Source organism: Lacerta agilis, chromosome 6 (genome assembly GCF_009819535.1).
Source record: "Lacerta agilis isolate rLacAgi1 chromosome 6, rLacAgi1.pri, whole genome shotgun sequence".
Taxonomy (NCBI): domain Eukaryota; kingdom Metazoa; phylum Chordata; class Lepidosauria; order Squamata; family Lacertidae; genus Lacerta; species Lacerta agilis.
In genome coordinates, this window is record NC_046317.1 from 21,568,912 (window position 1) to 21,587,866 (window position 18,955).

At 40.8% G+C, this 18,955-nt stretch overlaps 1 protein-coding gene across 6 annotated transcripts in view; it reads left to right on the plus strand.

Moving 5' to 3' along the window:
• The window catches only part of PTBP2 (polypyrimidine tract binding protein 2), a 50,043-nt gene extending 44,336 nt beyond the window's left edge, over positions 1–5,707 (plus strand). For 2 of the 6 annotated variants that reach the window (XM_033151580.1, XM_033151575.1), the window contains exons 9-14: positions 617–771; positions 2,240–2,273; positions 2,689–2,781; positions 3,535–3,751; positions 3,850–3,927; positions 4,050–5,707. In XM_033151580.1, the coding sequence (XP_033007471.1) occupies positions 617–771; positions 2,240–2,273; positions 2,689–2,781; positions 3,535–3,751; positions 3,850–3,927; positions 4,050–4,182 (710 nt within the window). In that variant the 3' untranslated portion in view covers positions 4,183–5,707. The remainder of the gene's footprint in view (positions 1–616; positions 772–2,239; positions 2,274–2,688; positions 2,782–3,534; positions 3,752–3,849; positions 3,928–4,049) is intronic. The other 4 variants (XM_033151581.1, XM_033151578.1, XM_033151577.1 and 1 more) reach the window with 3 other exon arrangements.
• Positions 5,708–18,955: the final 13,248 nt, after the last annotated feature.

The window sequence follows — 18,955 nt, forward strand, 5'->3', positions numbered from 1 at the left end:
AGAGCGTCTGGGGAAACCCAGCCAGGTGCGCAGGATATAAATAATAAATTTATTATTATTATTATTATTATTATATGATGGTTTGTGGCTATAAGCCTTCCTTCACTATCTGTAGATACTTGCAAAATATCAAGGGGAGCAGGTCAGATGTATTTATCTTTTCTTTGTTTTCTTATTGATAAAGGCACGTTGGAGGCATGCCTTATAGAGTAGCTGAACTTGAAAGTGCTTTGCCCATGTGTTAGTGTGACTTGTTTTCATGTGCCATTGAAGCTGCTGTAGATTTCTGATGGGTAAATTAAGCACAAATACCTTCAGTGAGCTATTTCTTACAGGATAGTGTTTGTGTTAACTGAAATGGTAAGCTAAGGACTAATATGGAGGAAATGCAAGGTTCTGTGTTGCGTGCTAGAGAACTAGTAACGAGGCAGCTGCTTTTCGCTCTCAGGATTCTTTGGAACTTTGGTTTGTCATAAAAGAAGCGGAATTTCACATAGGTCAACCTACAAATGGATAGATCTGGACAAAGGCGCAAAACCAACACAACACTTCTAAATTAGATTATATTGGAACGACTTGTGTGTGTTTCGTAAAATATGCTTTATTTTAAAATTAGGGCTTCCTGTTGCAGCTGTTCCAGGAGCGCTGAGTCCATTGGGAATTCCAAATGCGGCGGCTGCCGCGGCGGCGGCTGCTGCTGGCCGTGTGGGTATGTCTGGAGTTTCAGCTGGTGGCAACACAGTCCTCCTGGTTAGCAATTTAAATGAAGAGGTCAGTGAACCTACTTGTTCACCCTTCTTTTCCTTTTCTTTACCATGCTTCATTTGTAAACTGCATAAGTGCTTCTTTATCTTGAGCTTGCTTCTACTTTTTTTTAATTAATATCATTGGCTCCCCCCCCCAATGCTACTCAATATTGTTTTACAACTAGATTCCAATAAATTGTTTCTGTTATAGTTAAATACTTCTGTTTTCCTAGGTAGCCAGCATCTTTTAAAATACCCTTTGCTATTCGGCTACCTATTTTTCCTAAGAAAAATATGGTAAATATTGCATGTTCTGGATGCCTTTTAGTTTATTTTTCCAAGTACCTATGTGCTCAATTTTGTAAATTAGTTCTTAAGAAAACTGCCATTCTGTTTTGCCTGAGCTAATTATTTGCTTGTTCATTTCATGCTTACATGTCATTGCATTTTTGTAGTATTAATTTGTGAACAGCTCTAACACATTTTTCTTTGAAGGTTCTCCCAAAGATCTTGCTGCAGCACTCTTCAATCTCTCTTAGTAATTTTATCTTTCCTTCACAGTTTTTATTCATCTTTTCTCCTAAAAACAACACTTTACTTCAATACTTCTTTAACTCTGAAATCGAAGTTGTTTTCTTTAGTTTTGCATTTTATCATCTTGTACCTTTACTTTGACTTGCTGTGAAAGCTGGTATGAAATGTGGGATAGTTTGTATCCGTTTGTCTCCTTTAAATATGTGTTTCATTTTTTTATTGGCCTCTGTTTTTTAATATGAGCCATTATGCTTTTCTCATTTTTGTCATTTACACTCTTGCACATTAAAATGCTTGGATCAGAGTGCCATTTTGAAAAACTCCTGCCTGCATTTCATAACCAGCCATGCTTATGCAGTTAAAGTTTAGATTTGGGCTTGTTTTTTTGTTTTTGTTTTAAGTTTCTATTGCATGGATTTTTCTTTTCTTTTCACATTCAGATGAGACGTAATTTACTGTTTGATATGGATGTACTTTACCCATATTTTGTCTTGGGTGACTACATTTTACTCAGTTTTCTTGTACAATACATAAACCAACCATTTTCTGACCAAATTCCTGCATTTCCTATGTACTGACCTATATTTTATTTTTTTTTGTTCCCCACTTCCTTATTTTTCTTCTGCATTGCTGTTTCCCTTCCCCATTTCATCCTTCTCCCTTTGTTCTCACCTACCCTTTCCCTGTCTCTTCCCAAATTCCCACACCCTTCCCTGTCTTTTCCTCTGCCTACCTTGTCTACACCCCCTGTCTCCATCCCCCTATGTTCATGCTTCTGTGCTTGAACAAAATGTTCCTCGGACCAACTTGCCCCAATTAACCGCCTTGAACCATGATCCATGACCACCTCACCATTCTGCGGGAACCACCCTTCGTTATGGATGATCTGTTCATCTCCGCTCTTCCTCGACTCTTCTCTCTTCTTGTCTTATGCTGCTTGCTCTTCTCTCCTTCTAAAGATGGTTACGCCCCAAAGTCTGTTTACCCTCTTCGGTATGTTATCGTTAGCACTATACTTTTATTATTGATTTAATTATTTGTTTCACCTTAATTCTTATTTGTAGCTAGCACTTTGGCTTTAAAGTTGAATAGTAAATCTTTTGCTATTTTTCTTTTGCTGTTTTTAAAGCTCTCCATAGATGCAAATTTTTCTTTTAATGCATGCTTTTTTATTTTGCATGATCTTTAATTTAATATCATTCACATAGCTTTGAGGGTTTATCAAAAAAATGTCTTCCTTTTTTCAAAATTCACCTATTCAAAATCTTGTTCTTCTTTATTCATTTGCGTGAATGTTGGGAGAAGTGAGAGACATGTTCCGAATGTTTCATTGATATGTCAAAATGTGCTATTCAGCTATCCTTAAAAATGCTGTTTCTTTTGGATTTACTTCTCTGATTCTAAAAAGGTGTTTATGGGGATGTGCAGCGTGTGAAGATTTTATACAATAAGAAAGACAGTGCTCTTATACAGATGGCTGATGGAAACCAATCACAGCTCGGTGAGATTAGTTGGTTTTTCTCTCTCTTATTTGCCACTTAAATGTTAGTTTTCGGTGTCCTTCAAGACATGTTTAAATTTCAGCGTTTGCTTCTAATCTTTCTAAAATCTGAGATTGTGTAGGAAGAATGTTTTTTCCCCTCAGATCACAACTCCTTACACCGCTTTGGAAATCTGATCCTGAAGTTCCCCTTGCTTTTGAGTGGCTTGCTAGGACAAAGAGTTCCTTGTTATTAAAACGAGCTCCTTTTGTGAATACCATGGTTGGGATCCAAAGAGCCGTGTGTACACATAAAATGCTTCTTTGCTTGCACAGGTGGAAATAACTGCATCTTAAGGCATAGCTTTTGGGAAGGGGGGGGGCAGATGTATGTGGAGCTCAATGTGTATGGCCTTTTGGATACTTGCCCATAAACTTAACATACGTCTGAAGAAAATAAAGCCCTATTAAAATCATAATTTGCATTAATACAGTGACCATAATAATGACTTACTCAAGTCTGGCAATGTATGTAAAAGTAATTTGTTTATTGCATTGCTGGGCACATTTGCAAATATGAGCACAGCTTTTAGATTAGCTGTCAGTAAAATTTAGACTGAAAGATTTCCAGATAGCAATAATAGCTAAATTTGTCAATTTATCGAAAGAAAATTGCCGTCAAATGCTCCACCCCAAACACTGAACAGATTAGAAATCACAATACTGAATTCAATAGAAGAAACACTGAAATGAATAATTGGTTTTGTTTTCCAGCCATGAGCCATCTGAACGGACAGAAAATGTATGGAAAGATTATTCGCGTGACTCTTTCCAAACACCAGACAGTTCAGCTACCTCGAGAAGGGCTTGATGACCAAGGACTGACTAAAGACTTTGGCAATTCACCTCTTCATCGTTTCAAGAAGCCTGGGTCAAAAAACTTTCAGAATATTTTCCCTCCATCTGCAACTCTTCATTTATCTAATATCCCGTAAGTGTGGGGAACACGGCTGAAAGAGTCATACAAGATCCAAACGTTGGCTTCTAATCGTCTCTCTCTTCTCCCCTTTGTCCTCCTTTTTTGTTTAGACCATCAGTATCCGAAGATGACCTACGCATGCTGTTTGCTAATACTGGGGGAACTGTGAAAGCATTTAAATTTTTTCAGTAAGCATGTTTTCTTTGAAACTTCATTTAAAACGAGAGAACAGCTGCCTTTGGTAAGAACAAGGTTTATGTTACAATTTTCTAGTGCTGTTTTGGTATCTAATTTTATTGCTTTGTTCCAGAAGAGATCACAAGATGGCTCTTCTTCAGATGTCAACAGTAGAAGAAGCTATCCAGGCTTTGATTGATCTGCATAATTACAATCTTGGAGAAAATCATCATCTGAGAGTTTCTTTTTCCAAATCAACCATTTGAAGTGCGAGATCAAAATAATAAGGTTGTATCACGTTGTTTAGTGTTGTCATCTATGACTGTTCGGGAAAGCGGGGACCAGAGATGGACATCTGTTTTTCATGCTGTTACCATTCCTTGATTGTTTATGTATAAATGAAAACAAAAAAGGATTTACAAGGAAGAAGCAGTGGTATTATCTGCTGGTTTTGCATATGTTTATGAAAGGATTTTGTTTAAAAAGGGATTCTGAGGAAATCCCATAGTTTTTCAACTTAGTTAACATATGTGCCTTAAAAAAGGAAAACCTAGAGTTGCTAGAATTGCATTTGCTAGTTTAAGAAATTGGTTGTCTGGGGCACATTGTTACATGGGAATTAATGGGTGCAATCCAGTAAACATTAGGTTTGCCTACATCCCATTGAAATCTATTGATTTTTAAAGCATTGATTTCAGAGGGACATCGCTGCACCTAACTTTTGCAGGATTATGCCAAATGTGTATTAGGCAGGAGTGTGTAAAAAGGGTTAAGCTTTGTTTCTCCTGCTTGGAATTTATTGGCTTTCATGAATCTTTTTTTTTATAATGAAATATGTTGCGTTACTTTAAGAGAGATGCAGCACATTTGACTTGTGCTTCTCTCTTGTTTCTTTCTTTTTTAATTAAGTAAAAAGGCCTTGTGTATTCCAGATTTAGTTTGGTCAATGATATAGGCATAAGTCAGAGTTAACAAGATGCAGAGAAATAATTTCTTTTAAAGACAGGATGATTATTTTGTTTGGGGTTTGTTAGTTAGTTTGTTTTATCCCTCAGGCTTTGAGCCTCTGTGAGGAAAGCATTGTTAAGTCTTAACCTTTTTTGTACACACACTCTGGGGGCGTATCATATAAATGTTGGCACTAAGTAATGTCTTGTTTGTGGCTGAATATTTTTTGTAGATGTTTTTTGAAGTTGACATGACTTATGTGCATTTAAATATATATTGCCATTTTTAGTTAGTAATTACAATTTGAAATATGGTTGTGGATTTCTGAGCATGTGCAGACCGGTCTAGCTAGTTCAGGAGTTGGTGCATGTATTTCAAGGATGAAGAAAGTGTATTGCAAACTTTTGCAGGAAGATTAATAATTTTTGTGGCAGTTTTCTTTATAAAACAAAAACAAAACTGACAACCAGGTGGGACCAAAGTTTATGTGCCTTTAGTCTTAATTTACCTTGCATTGTAATATTCAGTTTTAATAAATCTCTTCAAAATATTTTGTATCTAGAAATGGATCTGACTTTACTATAAACATGACTCAGAATCTACAGGAAAAATTAATTAATTTGAAAGCAGTTCCTCTGTCAGTCTGAACTGTTGTCTTGATTCTGTTCAAATGACCAATACTTTTTGCAATTGATGTACTTAGTTCCAAGAGTCATAGATTCTGTTATCTATGTAGAAAAAGGTCATGTATATTTTCTATTAGTTGAGTTTTTACATCTTTAGAAATGTAATATTTCAGTATAGTTTGAAAGCGGCACAATTAAAAATTAATTTTCTAACAAAGTTGGGAGGTTTGATGGTTGTTTAATTTCTTCTTATGTGTACGCTGCTTGCCTCTGTAGCATGCTCAATAAACACTTCTGTAGCTCTGTATTCACCTCTTCTGTCTTTCTCTGCTGCCTTTTCTCTCTTTTCTTCTTTGTTTTCCACTTCCACTGTGCTTCTGAATTCATGTTTATTCTCTGCCAGGGTGGGAAAAGCATAATAATCTGATTTTTACAATTGTCTGGATTTATACAATATGAAAATCAAATGCTACAGAGAATGTAGCATCTCTTAATGTGTATATATTTCACCAATTTAAGATTGTAAATGCTTTGTTGAAGCACAGATAGAAATCGATATTAAACATTTCCCACCCTGTTATAACCTACAGCTTTAAAGACATAACTTTTATTGTAGCTTGTAAGTTCTATCTTTTCTGTTTTTTGAATATATTTATGCACTAATTGACCTTTCAGGTTTGCCATGCTTTTGCTGCAGTTTCATCTTCCATTTTCTGTGTCTGCTAAACAAATTTCCACTAATCATAAGATAACCTTCATGGGTTCAAAGCAAAATAGCCAACTTGCTCATACAGAAATTTTGCGGTGGCTGTGTTCAAGATACAATGAAGGGGTGGGAGAGGGATGGAAGGAAATGGTTGTGGGGACACATCATCAACTCCATGCTCTAAACAGTGCTGAAAAGATTAGTCTGACATTTTCCAGGGGGAAAAAACTGGCATCAAATACTGTACAGACTTAACTTCCTATATGTTCAAACTATAAATGCTACTATACATTTCCTTCATTTAACTTCAGCTGAACAGTTTAGTAATTCCAGATTACTTTGAACTTCATGTTCTTTAGGATAACATCATCCGTATTTAAAACACACATATCAATGATGGTTGCTTATTGATTTCAGTAGGGTGTACCTTGGACTAGTCTGCTGATTTTCAGCCATCATCTGTATATTGGTCACAATATGTTGATAATTTGGACCTTGATATCTTAATTCCATGTACTTTGTTAATGGGCCATGTTTCATTATAGTGAAAACAACACAGCACAGACTCATTACATTTAATTGCTGCTTACATGCGTGACAACATTAACACGTCGTTGTAGGTTCTGGTCCTGCTTGATCTCAGAGTACACAGATTAGGAGACAGGTAGGCAAAGTATTTACCAATAGTGAAGAAAACCCTCCCTTGCAGTAACAAAAAGTGTGTGTGTGTAACCCCAATCCTCACATCTAAATACTTGTGTTTTAAGTTGTTTGTGTTGTTTTAGACATTTTATTCCTCCGAATCTTTTGAAAATCTCTAGGCAGCTTACAATACAGAAACGGACATTATAGTGCAAGAAGCAGAGTACAAAAGATGTTCACTACCATGCAGTACAGCTTGCACACACTATTAGATAATCTTTTTGAAAAGTATTATGCCAGAGATGAGAATAGCTGCTTTAGGAAAAAAGCTAAAAGTCGCACTAGACAGGAATGGATCTTTGCACCCACAAAGGGCATCTTAACTTTACAGCATATGATTTGCTGGTGAACCCATTACATTTACTCTGCAATAATTTTGTCATACAAGTCATTCTTAAAAGTGTGAAACTTGAAACATACCTTGCCAGATCTGGAGAGATGGACTTGAGGATTGAAAAGAAGAGGATTTTGGCTTCCCTCAACATGTCTTTTTTATTCCTGATTCTTCAGGAACAAAATGTCTTCTTACGTTAGAATTTCCCCCCATTAAGTTCAACATTTTATTTTAAGCTTTCTTGATATTTAAGAACAAGTTTGGCTAGAACAGTACATTTTTCATTTTCCAGGAAAGCTGGGATTTTGAGAATTTTTGCAAACCCACACTGGCTTGTAGAAAAATATTTCAGTGGCTACAATTTACTATTCCTTGCTTTAAAGCAGGAGTTATAAGATGACAGTGTTTTCTTTAAGGTTTTAGTTGTTGACATTGAGTGACTCATCTCTTCATTTTGTTCATTATGGGTCTGTTAAAAGTTCACAAAATTAATAAGCAATTGGTACGATGCCTTTGTCAGGTGACATGCAAATGATGTGAATGTCATTTGCAAAACCAGGTGAGCTTTTTAAAAATGTAAATAACTTCAGATACCATGGGCTTAGTTGATGAAGAGCAAATGTACCGTTGAATGATTTATTAGAATCATTTTTCCTGATTAGTAATTGCATCAGATTTTTCATTTTGGAGTTGCACATTATTCGGAGGGTGTTTTTCTGTGCAACAGCAACATATTTCTGAACATCTATCAAATTTCTAATAAGCACTTGAACATTACTAGTCATATATTTGGCATTTACTAGAATTTGTTATTGGAACTTTTTTTGTATAGAATTGCAAGCCTGGATTCAGGTTCATGCATACAAATCTGTACAATGAGTTACTCCACATTGAATTAAGCATTGGGCAGTGTTTAGAGTTTGGATCATTCACTTGACATTGATGTCAGGGAGAAACTCCATCTCTGCTAACATTGGATTCCATATATATCTATCTGCCTTTGGATCTATACCAAAGTCTCTGTGCCAAAACAGACATTACAGGGAACATTTATCCTTGCTAAGTCACCTCTACCTGAAAGATCTAGATTAACTTTTCCTATATCCTGATGTCATCATGATGTGTATGTCTCTGACATCATATATATGACACCTTCCTCCAAAACTCCTAAAGACAACCACCAACAGCTTCATATATATGTTAAATGGCATTGCTGGAAGAATAGTTCCCTGTGGAACCCATTGGAAGAAATACCAGGCGGCAGATGAGCCCTCACCCATTTCTCCTTTCTGAACATGGGCCTGAAGATAAGAATGGAGCCATTATAATACGGTGCCTTTGATACCCACCCCACTGAGCTAGTGGAGGAAGATACAATGGTCAACGGTATCAAAAACTGCTGAGAGATTGAACAGAAGTAGCAGGGTTGCACTACTCTTGTCTCACATGATAATGGTCATCCATCAGGGCAACCATCAGATTGTAGTAATCCTCCTCCAGGAATATCTGCAGTTGCTCCACAACCACCTTCTCCACCACCTTTGCCAAGAAAGGGGCATTCATGACTGGGTCCAGTTATTACAGCTAATTACACTCCCCTGGGTCCAGTGTGGGATTTTTAAGGATGGGCCACTTCCTCTTTAAGGGCAGCATGCAACCCTACATCACACAGAGATAGGTTTACCACACCTGTGGACCCATTTAGTCACCCCACTCTTAGCTAGCTTAAAAAAGGCAGGATGGACAAGGCTCTGATGGGTTGTTTGTATAGAAATAGATATTGTCAAGACATAAGATTGCAGAGGAGCTTAAAGTAGCTGCAAGGGGAAGCTCAGTTCTGCCATTTTTGGTGATTGCACTCTGTTCTTCGTAGTGAGTTTTGCCCTCTGGTACACTTTTGAAATAAAAGGTTTAAGGCAGGGATAGGGCACCCCAGGATCAAGAGCAAAATGCAGTCCTCCAGGCCCCTCTGTCTGACTCTCAGGACTTTGCCAAGCTGCAATGTATCCTTGAGTTGGGATAATGCTTTTTGCGTGCCTGGGTGAAAGATAAGGTTGGAGGCGAGCAGGAAGAAAGCCAACTGCACAAAGGTCACTCTCCACTTTACCTCTATGCCGACACATCAACAGCATGTGGTCCTTGGAAGGTTGCCTCAAAGGGCTGAAGAAGATTCCCCATCTGTAGTTTAAGGGGAAAGGTTGAGGCACTCATTGTTCATAACTTACCCAACCAAAATCCTAAACTTGATGTACATCCCAGTAAAAAGCTCGTTGAAGAATCTCCCTCTGGTAGAGGAATTGTTAAAGGTAAGCAACTGTTTACTTGCTGTATATAGCTTTTTCAGGGAAATGTCAGATCATCTTCGTGATCCTCCCAAAATTTTACAGTCAATTGGAAGTTTTTCAATTATTAGAAGCAATAGGCAAAAGGAATAAGCACCCAGAATGAAGAAGTGTTTTAGTATGTGGCCTAGATCTGGTTCATCTCTTGCGCCTTGGGTAAAACACTCGGGTGTCACCTTACTGCTTTAATGAAATCTTGCAGCTCTCATATAGTGAGAAAATAATAAGGTAAGCAACTTTATTCTACTCACTGGAAATTAGATATTTCAGGCATGAGACTTAGTAGTAGATATTCAGCCTCGGGGAAATGTCTGGTATAAAAGTATAGATTTTTAACATTAAGTGTGGAACAGGGAATAGATACCCAAGATACTTTTATAGTAAGCAAACAAGACTAAACAGCTGTCTGCTTTTAATCTGGATATGTTGGATCCATTTGTGCTGTATTAATGCAGCCAACTAATGTCTTTACAATTATGCTAAGTTGTACCACGCACATTGTGTGTGTGTGTTTTTTTAAGATGCATACTTTGCACACTGGTGTTTCTTGTTTTTAAGCAGGGGTAGGCAACCTAAGGCCCGGATGCGGCCCATTCGCCTTCTAAATCCGGCCAGCAGACGGTCCGGGAATCAGCGTGTTTTTACATGAGTAGAATGTGTGCTTTTATTTAAAATGCATCTCTGGGTTATTTGTGAGGCATAGGAATCCATTCTCCCCTCCAAAAAAAAAAATATAGTCCAGGCCACCACCTGGTCTGAGGAACAGTGGACCAGCCCACGGCTGAAAAAGGTTGCTGACCCCTGTTTTTAAGAGTGAAAATAGTATTGAGAACGGACTGTCTGCTTTGGGGAGTTAAAATGTTGCACTTGGATCTGAAGACAACTGCAGAAAGATTCCTTCTATTTTCCAATTTTCTGGTTTGAGTTCCACTGCTTGTATAGTCAAAATGGCACCACAAATGCACAAGAGGGATGTATTAGCAGGGGTGGGGGAGCCCCAAGCTTTGCAGCAACAGCAGCAACAACAACAACTTTGGGGGGGGCCCTAAAGGAGGAGCTCTACTCCTGAACTATGTCCCTTTCACAAGCACATGTGCTCTATATCCATAACACTTAATAGGCAATAATTTCATTATAAGGTTTGATCAGAGTTTCAGATTGTGCGGCAATGAATTCAATCCAATTCTGTGCCTTCATATCTACTCGAAAGTAAGTTTTTTTCCCAGTGCCGCACCCTAGTGGAGTTGGGGAGACTGCTAAATGTTTTACCTGCTAAAATAAAACATCAAATACAGATTTCTTCTTTTTACTTAGAAAAAGGTGTTAACTATATCTAGTAAACCTATTACAAACTTGGATCCTAGTGTCATGTTATTCACAGGGTATTTCTTGATGGTACCAAATCCTGAGTCACTAGCAGATTGTGTTGTTACCTCAATTCACATTGTGAGCATCTCTGTGTATATGTGCATACTATAAGCTGTTTTGCAATACTGTGAATAATGCATTTCTTGACTGGAGAACTAGCTCATATATTTTATCCTGACAAGATGATACTCTCAGCTACCTAGGGCTCCATTTGCTTACCAGGAAGTACGTTCCACTGAACTCAGTAGGACGTAGCTCATTCTTCTGCCCTTTCCATTTCTCATAGAATCATGGAATTGGAAGGGACTACAAGGATCATCTAGTTCAACCCCCTGCAATGCAGGAATCTTGTCCAATGTGGGGCTCAAACCCATGACCCTGAGATTAAGAAGCACACGCCCTATTGACTAAGCTACTCCGGCTGTGCTATCCCAGCACATAGAATCACAGAACCATAGAATTGTAGAGTTGGAAGGGATCCCAAGGGTCATGTAGTCCAACCCTCTTCAAGCTTTTTTAAAAAAACAAAAACATAAAAACACAGAAACAAAAAACACGCTTTTTGCCCCAGGATAGCATAGCAAAACAGTACTGCACAAGTTATTCTTTCTTTGGGTACAAAATTCCTATTAGAACTACAAATGTGAATATCCTGAAAGCATCAGTGTTGTTTTTTGTAGTTAATAGATCTCCAATAAATTTTTCTGGGATTGCCAGGGGCCGTTTCTGAAGATGCTCAAATTGCAGCCCAAAGAGAAGTTGTGGTCTTCTTTTAGCAGCACTGGAAGTAAATACAGGCACTTCAAGCTTGCTTTCTTTCTTTCTTTCTTTCTTTCTTTCTTTCTTTCTTTCTTTCTCTATTCAGGACAAGGGGAAATAGACAGGGGATGAGCCAAATCATGGCCCCCACACTTTTTCTGTGGAAGATGATGGGTGCTCTGCAGGTTGCTATGGCCTGGCAAACCCTAGCTGCATCCCAGTATGTACTTCCTTTGCATACGCATCATAAACTGCAGCACCTAACAGCGACTATGTAGCCTGGAGAGGAGGGAAATAATGCACCTTCCAAGGCAGCTAATTAACACTCCTGGAGGAAAACACACTTATCGCAACGTTCAAAAGCAGCGAGCACGTATGAATAGTGAACTTATTAACCTGCAGAGAGGGCACAGTGGCCAGAACAGAATACAATTAGTGTCCCTGTAGCTGTAAACACGATTCAACCAGCAAGACTAGAGAACACCGGGGTGATTGCATAAATGCAGAAGGGGAAGCAATCTGAAGGGAGGCAGCTATAATCCAGGAATCTCTTAAAAGAGAAATATGCTCGGAAGTCAGTAACAGGCACACCTACCCGTTTTAGCAATGTTTGGGGTGGGTGACACTCATTTTGCAAACTTTATCTCATTTGTTAGTTGCATAACACGGGGCAGTATTTAGGTGACCTGCAATTGAGGTTTAAAGCTTCACATTTCATCAAATGCCTGGGTGAAAAGTCTTGACCGGAGGCCAAAAAGATGCCAGTATTGGCACCAGACAGACCTCACATTCCACAGACAAGGGGACCACAACAAAACATACCCTCTCCCTCATTGTCATTCTCCGAGCCTCCCTTGGTTCTCATAGGGTTTCAGATGGTGCTCATAAGGCCTGGCTATGTTCTTGTTGGGAGAGATCGTCAGTCAGGTATTCTGGATCCTGAGCCATTTAAAGCTTTATAAGCTTGAATTGTGTCCAGAAATGTATAGGCAGCCACTGCAGTTGTGTCAGACTACTTAGAATAATTGAATTGTAGAGTTGGAAGGGACCACAAGGGTCATCTTTTGCCCAACGAGAGGCTTGAACCCCCGACCCTGAGATTAAGAGCCTCGCGCTCTACCGACTAATGCCTATCAGCAGTCTGGCAACTGGCAGAGGAAAGCCCAGAATGAACCCTCAAGCTCCAAACCTGGTCCTTCAGGGAGAGTCTGACCCTGTCTGGAACAGCCAACTCCACTCACATGAACATGGAAGATAGGGCTAAATCTTGCTTAGAAATCACCCCCTGTCTCAAGGTCCGATTCCCATGTTTTAAAGAAAAAGCATAATATCCAGGCCTTTCTAGACCAAGGATGAACCTGCGGCTCTCCAGATGTTGGACTTCAGTTACCTTCCGCTCCAGCCAGTATGCAGTGGCCAAGGAATTTGGGAATGCAGCAACAGCTGAAAGCCGCAGATTCCCCACCCCTGTTGTAGACTATACCATGTGTCCCCGGATGTTAGGCTACAACTCCCATCATATGACCACTGCCCTTGCTAACTAGGAATGGCAGCTGTGCTCTTAACAGGCTTCCTCAAACTTGGCCCTCCAGATGTTTTTGGCCTACAACTCCCATGATCTCTAGCTAGCAGGACCAGTGATCAGGGATGATGGGAATTGTAGTCTCAAAACATCTGGAGGGCCGAGTTTGAAGAAGCCTGCTTAACAACATATGGGGGGGCAAGGTCGTGAAACACTGTAGAACGTTGGGCTGTTAAAGAGAGTCCCTAGCCCAGATTTCCATGTGCTGGCTTTTTTCTATGCAAGAAAAAACATTCAAAAGAGATTTCCTCACCATTTGTGTTCCGTAGCATCAGAAGTCCCAAAGAAAGGAAGGCCGTGTTTGTTTTTCCTGATTAGTTGTCTACAATGACTCGTACCGAATCCAACCAATGGTCTAATCTAATACGGTTGGCACTGACTAGTTTTGGCTTTTCATGTCTTGGGGTTTCCCAACTCTGTTGTATTTTACCCTTTAGCTGGAGATGCTGAGATTTTGAGTATGAGGCCTACGAAAAGCATGTGGGGTTAGCACTGAGCTGTGCACTACTTTCCCGAATGTTTGCATGTTTCAAGTTTGAGCGTTGGCATGAACAGCTGACTATGGTGCTAAGCTGCTCTAAATCCCAATCTTGACAGCTGGTTCCAGTGTTAAAACTCAAAAAGCCCCGAACCGGACACATCTATCAATCCCCCCCTTTCTTTTTATAAAAAAGCAACTTGTTCCATTTGCAGTATCATCACATGTGAGGCCACTCCAAAAAACAACAAAACTATAAACAAGGACATGTAGGCTTATGCTTCCTGTTCCTCTATATATTCTATTTCATGAAAAATAGAACATTTGCATCACCCTTTGGACAAACTGCCCCAACAGTGTTTGCTTGCCAAAAAGGAGATCCGTGAAAATTCAAATTTGGGTGTAATAAAGATGGCCAGGAGACTGGATGTACAGTCATACCTCCGTTTATGTAACGCTCTGGTTATGTAAACTTCAGGATGCGTGTGTGGCAAATCCGGAAGTATTTTACCAGGTTTTGCCGCATGTGCAGAAGCGGTCCGCTCATGCGCAGAAGCGGTCCTCGGGTTGTGGAAACCTCGGGATCCGACCGGACGTCTGGAACAGATCTCGTCTGCAACCGGAGGTACCACTGTATTTGCACAAAATGTTGCATCTTCTGCCTTGGTTCTCAGCTGAAGGGTTAAAACTGAAGTTGGGCAGTACATATTCAGGTTGCAGGCAAAGGGCTCGTGATCGAATGGTTCTGCACAAAACACAATCCAGAAAACTAGATGTTGGAGACGAGCATTCTAGTTTAGCTTCCTGTCATCTACTTTTTGGTATGCTTCAATCTTATGAGTCCCTTTCCATCCTTCTGAAATGATGCTGCCCACAGAATACCAGTTACCTCAAGTTCAACCAATTTGTTCATGGCTATTTGGAGGAGCACAATATGAGTAGATTCCCCGCCTGCCCGCCCCTGTTTTAGCAAGCAGTTTTACACAGTCAGAAACAGCACTTAAGATGCAGTAGGTACTTGCCGCTGACATCAGAAAATGTCAAGTTCATCAGGCATGTTAAAGAGAAGAAAGACTATTTTAAGCCTAAAAAATTAAATCGGATCCCACTTATTTCATAGCAGCAGTACACAGATTTGATTTGCTATTGATTTGCAAGGAACAAACAAGTAGGGTATATTCCATAGATGGACTGGGGTTGCAATTTGTGGGAAGAAACTAAAAATGAACTGGCAGGACAATAGGGAGGAGAAAGAGGAGGGAGAGGAACCCAGTGAGGGGTGTAGCCAGGACTGGGGCAAGCTGGGGATGGGCAAGGAGAGGTTGGATGGGGGTCAGGGCACAGGAACCAGAGGGGGCCCTGTTTCCATGAACTTGGTGGCCTCTGAGGCATAGGGAGCAGCAGGAGGGGCGCTCTAGAAATTGGAGGCAGGCAAGGGCCCATAGCCCAGCTCTCTAGCTGGTTGGGGGGGGCTCACTAGCTCTGGAAGGAGGGAAATAGGTTTGGAACAGGTGAGCTTCACCTGCCTCATCAAGCCCAGATGCTGCAATCAGCATGGAAATTCCAAAAGGAAGCAGAGCTGAGGTGTTATGTCTGCTCAGCTGCCTATATTGATGGGCCTTGGCTTGGAAGCTCCATGATTTCTGTGGGACTGTGCTTTGGTTTGGACACTGGACACATGGATTGACCCTCGTCTGGGGTCTCAACATACTGAATTGCTGTCAGGTAGGCCAAGGGTTCAGGACAACTTGCCTGTTTCCTTCGCTATGTTGCCGCCCAGTAAGCGTTTGAATGGAACCAGTTCACAATATGCCAGTTAAGTGTACTGAGCATTAGCAATTGCTTATTTTGTTCTTAAAGCAGCTAATGGAATTCTAATGGGGTGGTGAAACTTGAAAGGAATAATGGGCAAGGGTTTGAATAAACATGCCGTCAATGGTGTTAATTTTCATAATATTGATCATCTCTGATTCACCAGGCAATGATCTACAAAAGGTATTTTTTATGATGTGGTTGTAGTGGAACGTTCTGAATAGGAATTAGCTCTGTTCCACACCTGTTAAAGATAACTTCAGCTTGGAATGAGGAGAAGAACAATTATATCTAGGTCAAAGAGCTAGTCCCCACCCAGATACTGCATAGACCCAAAGGTGAGAGAGCCTCAGGCTCAGGGACCAAATGCAACCCCCCCCCCCCCCCCAGAATCTCTGCCGGACCCTTAAGACTTTCTCCAGGCCACAACATTTCACTGCCCCCACTTTATGCCCACCTTGGATGTTTCTGCCTGACTGGAATATGTCCTTAAACTCTGATCGTGCCTTTTGCTTGCCTGGATGAAAGATAGGGAGAGGTGTGTGACTGTGTGTAGAAACCAGCCTACAATACACAGTCGTACCTTGGCTCCCGAACACCATGGGAGTCAAATGTTCCGGCTCCCGAATGATCGGAAACCGGAAACGTTCCGGTTTTCAAACGTTCTTTTGGAAGTCAAATGTCTGGCGGGGCTTCCACGGCTTCCTATTGGCTGCCGTGAATGGATTCTGTTCAACTTCCAAGGTACAACCGTAAAGGTAAATTATACATCAGTTGCTCCACTCAGTGTAGCTGAAGGAGTGTCTCCACCCTCATCGTTCAGCCCGGACACAGGTCCAGCTCCGAGGGCCTTCTGGCAGTTCCCTCACTGCGAGAAGTGAGGTTACAGGGAACCAGGCAGAGGGCCTTCTTGGTAGTGGCGCCTGCTTTGTGGAACGCCCTCCCATCAGATGTCAAGGAAATAAACAACTATCTGCCTTTTAGAAGACATCTGAAAGCAGCCCTGTTTAGGGAAGTTTTTAATGTTTGATATTTTATCGTGTTTTTAATATCCTGGTGGGAGCTGCCCAGAATGGCTGGGGAAACACAGCCAGATGATGGATGGGGTACAAATTAGTAGTAGTAGTAGAAGAAGAAGAAGAAGAAGAAGAAGAAGAAGAAGAAGAAGAAGAAGAAGAAGAAGAAGAAGAAGAAGAAGAATTTCTCAGGCTCTGCCCGACACTGCCACGTGGCCCCTGGGAGGTTTCCCCAAAGGCAATGTGGCCCTTGGGATAAGAAGGGTTCCCTCACCCTGCTCTGGATGTTCAGTAAGAGTGCAGCACTAAGAGCCAGGCCAAACCCACAGCAAAGTTAGCAACTGAGTTTTCTCCCTATAGATAAGGGTTTGTTTTCTCACAAGGTTGGAGCAGGAAATACCTCTGTGCATTTGGAAGAGAGCAATGCTCCCTACCTCCCAGCTCTGTCCTCATGTTTTGTCATTTCAGTATTTCTGCCTTTGGTGCTGATGCGCTCTTCATTCCCGCTTCTGTTTGTTCCCACCGCTGCTGTCATCCTGCGCTGTTTCAGCCATACACTATTCCAGGCTTTTTAATCTATCTTCTGTAGTTCATTTTCCTTTCATTAATAAAACAATGACCTCTGCAAATAAAAATCAAATCAGTGTGAAAGTCTCATTTGATCAGGGTTACTGTTAATGGTTACTTAGAAAATGAGTTCTTATTTCAAGTGCCTGATTAATGGATCTAAGAATTAATCAATTACAGATTCCTGATTACTTTTGCCAGAGAGTTAATAGGCCATTGATTACCTTGGGTTGGGTGTCTGAGTGCACACGGATCTGAACAGTACGTGGACTCCTTGCTTCCTATGTCCCGTCCCCACCCCTGCCCCTCCGACAACCACCACAGGGATAAAAGTGATGCCTCTCGGCTTATGGGAATATTTTAGTGTGCTGTGCTCTAAAGTCTTTGCTGCTTTGCCATCTCAATCAACCAATGATGATGATGATGATGATGATAATTTTTTTATTTGTACCCCACCCATCTGACTGGGTTGCCCCAGCCGCTCTGGGTATCTTCCAGCATATATAAAGACATAATAAAACATTAAACATTGAAAACTTCCTTATGCAGGGCTGCCTTCAGAGGTCTTCTAAAGTTTGTATAGTCACTTGGCATTTGATGGGAAGGGCATTCCACAGGGTGGGCACCAGTAATGAGAAAGCTCTCTGCCTGATTCCCTGTAACCTCACTTCTTGAAAGCTCATACCAATAACAAACTTAGTTGGTCTCTAAGGTGCTACCGGGATGGGAAAAAATTATTTTGTTTCAACTACAGCAGACCAACAGGGCTACCTACCTGTAACTACTCACTTCTTGCAGTGAAGGAACCGCCAGAAAGGCCCTCAGAGCTAGAGCTCAGTGTCTAGGCTGAACAATGGGGATGGAGAGAGGGCTGAGGCTGTTTAGGGTTGATTGACCAAGTCGTGTTCCATTCTTTGCAGAAATGACCCAAGCCATTTTGTCGCCTGAGGCAAAGGACAAGATGGTGTATTTCGCGTTCTGTGCACAAAATTTGACTAGACCCGGGTTGACTCTTCCTTCAGCACTGGTGATGGAACAAATCTTCCTCTGCGCCCCAGGGCAGCAAGCTAGCTTAGGGGTTGCAGGGCAAATGGCACACATTTCTAGCCACTTCCCACCCCTCAGAATTTGACACCTGATACAGCTGGTTCACATTGCCTCATGCAAGCGCTGGCCCTGGTTCTCTGACTCCTTTTTAGCATTTATGTGAAATACTTAAGGATGCAGTCGTTAAACCATCAAAGCATTTGCCTATTTAATTGGCAGGAAAGTCCATGAATTAGGTGCTCAATTGCTTACTTTAGAGGCTATTTTTGGGGTGTGTGAGAAATGTATGTTTCAACTCTTGACCGCCCTTCATCTGAGAAGACGGTATACGACTATATTAAAAAATCTTGCAAAAAAATTAAAAATCACAATATTTAAACTTCATAAAACATACATTATGTGGCAATCCTCTTTGGAACTCTTAAGTGTTATGTGCAATATTCACCTATACTCTGTTCGTGCAAAGATTTTTTGCTTGCACAATGGAACTATCCCCCTCATCCCCCCACACATTGAGGCTAGCCAGCGACCTGGGGTTATGGGAGTTGTAGTTCGGCAATGTCTGGAGGGAACCACAGGTTAGCCACCCCGGAAACGTATATGCCTAATTATCTCTCCAAGAAGAGAAAACCAGTCTGTTTAATGTCCTTGGCACACGTGGCTATACTACTCTATTTCCTTCAGCGACAGAGTATTTTTCTAGAGCTGAGAAAACTGCAAGATTGGGAAATACGCACTTTGTTTGGTGCCAG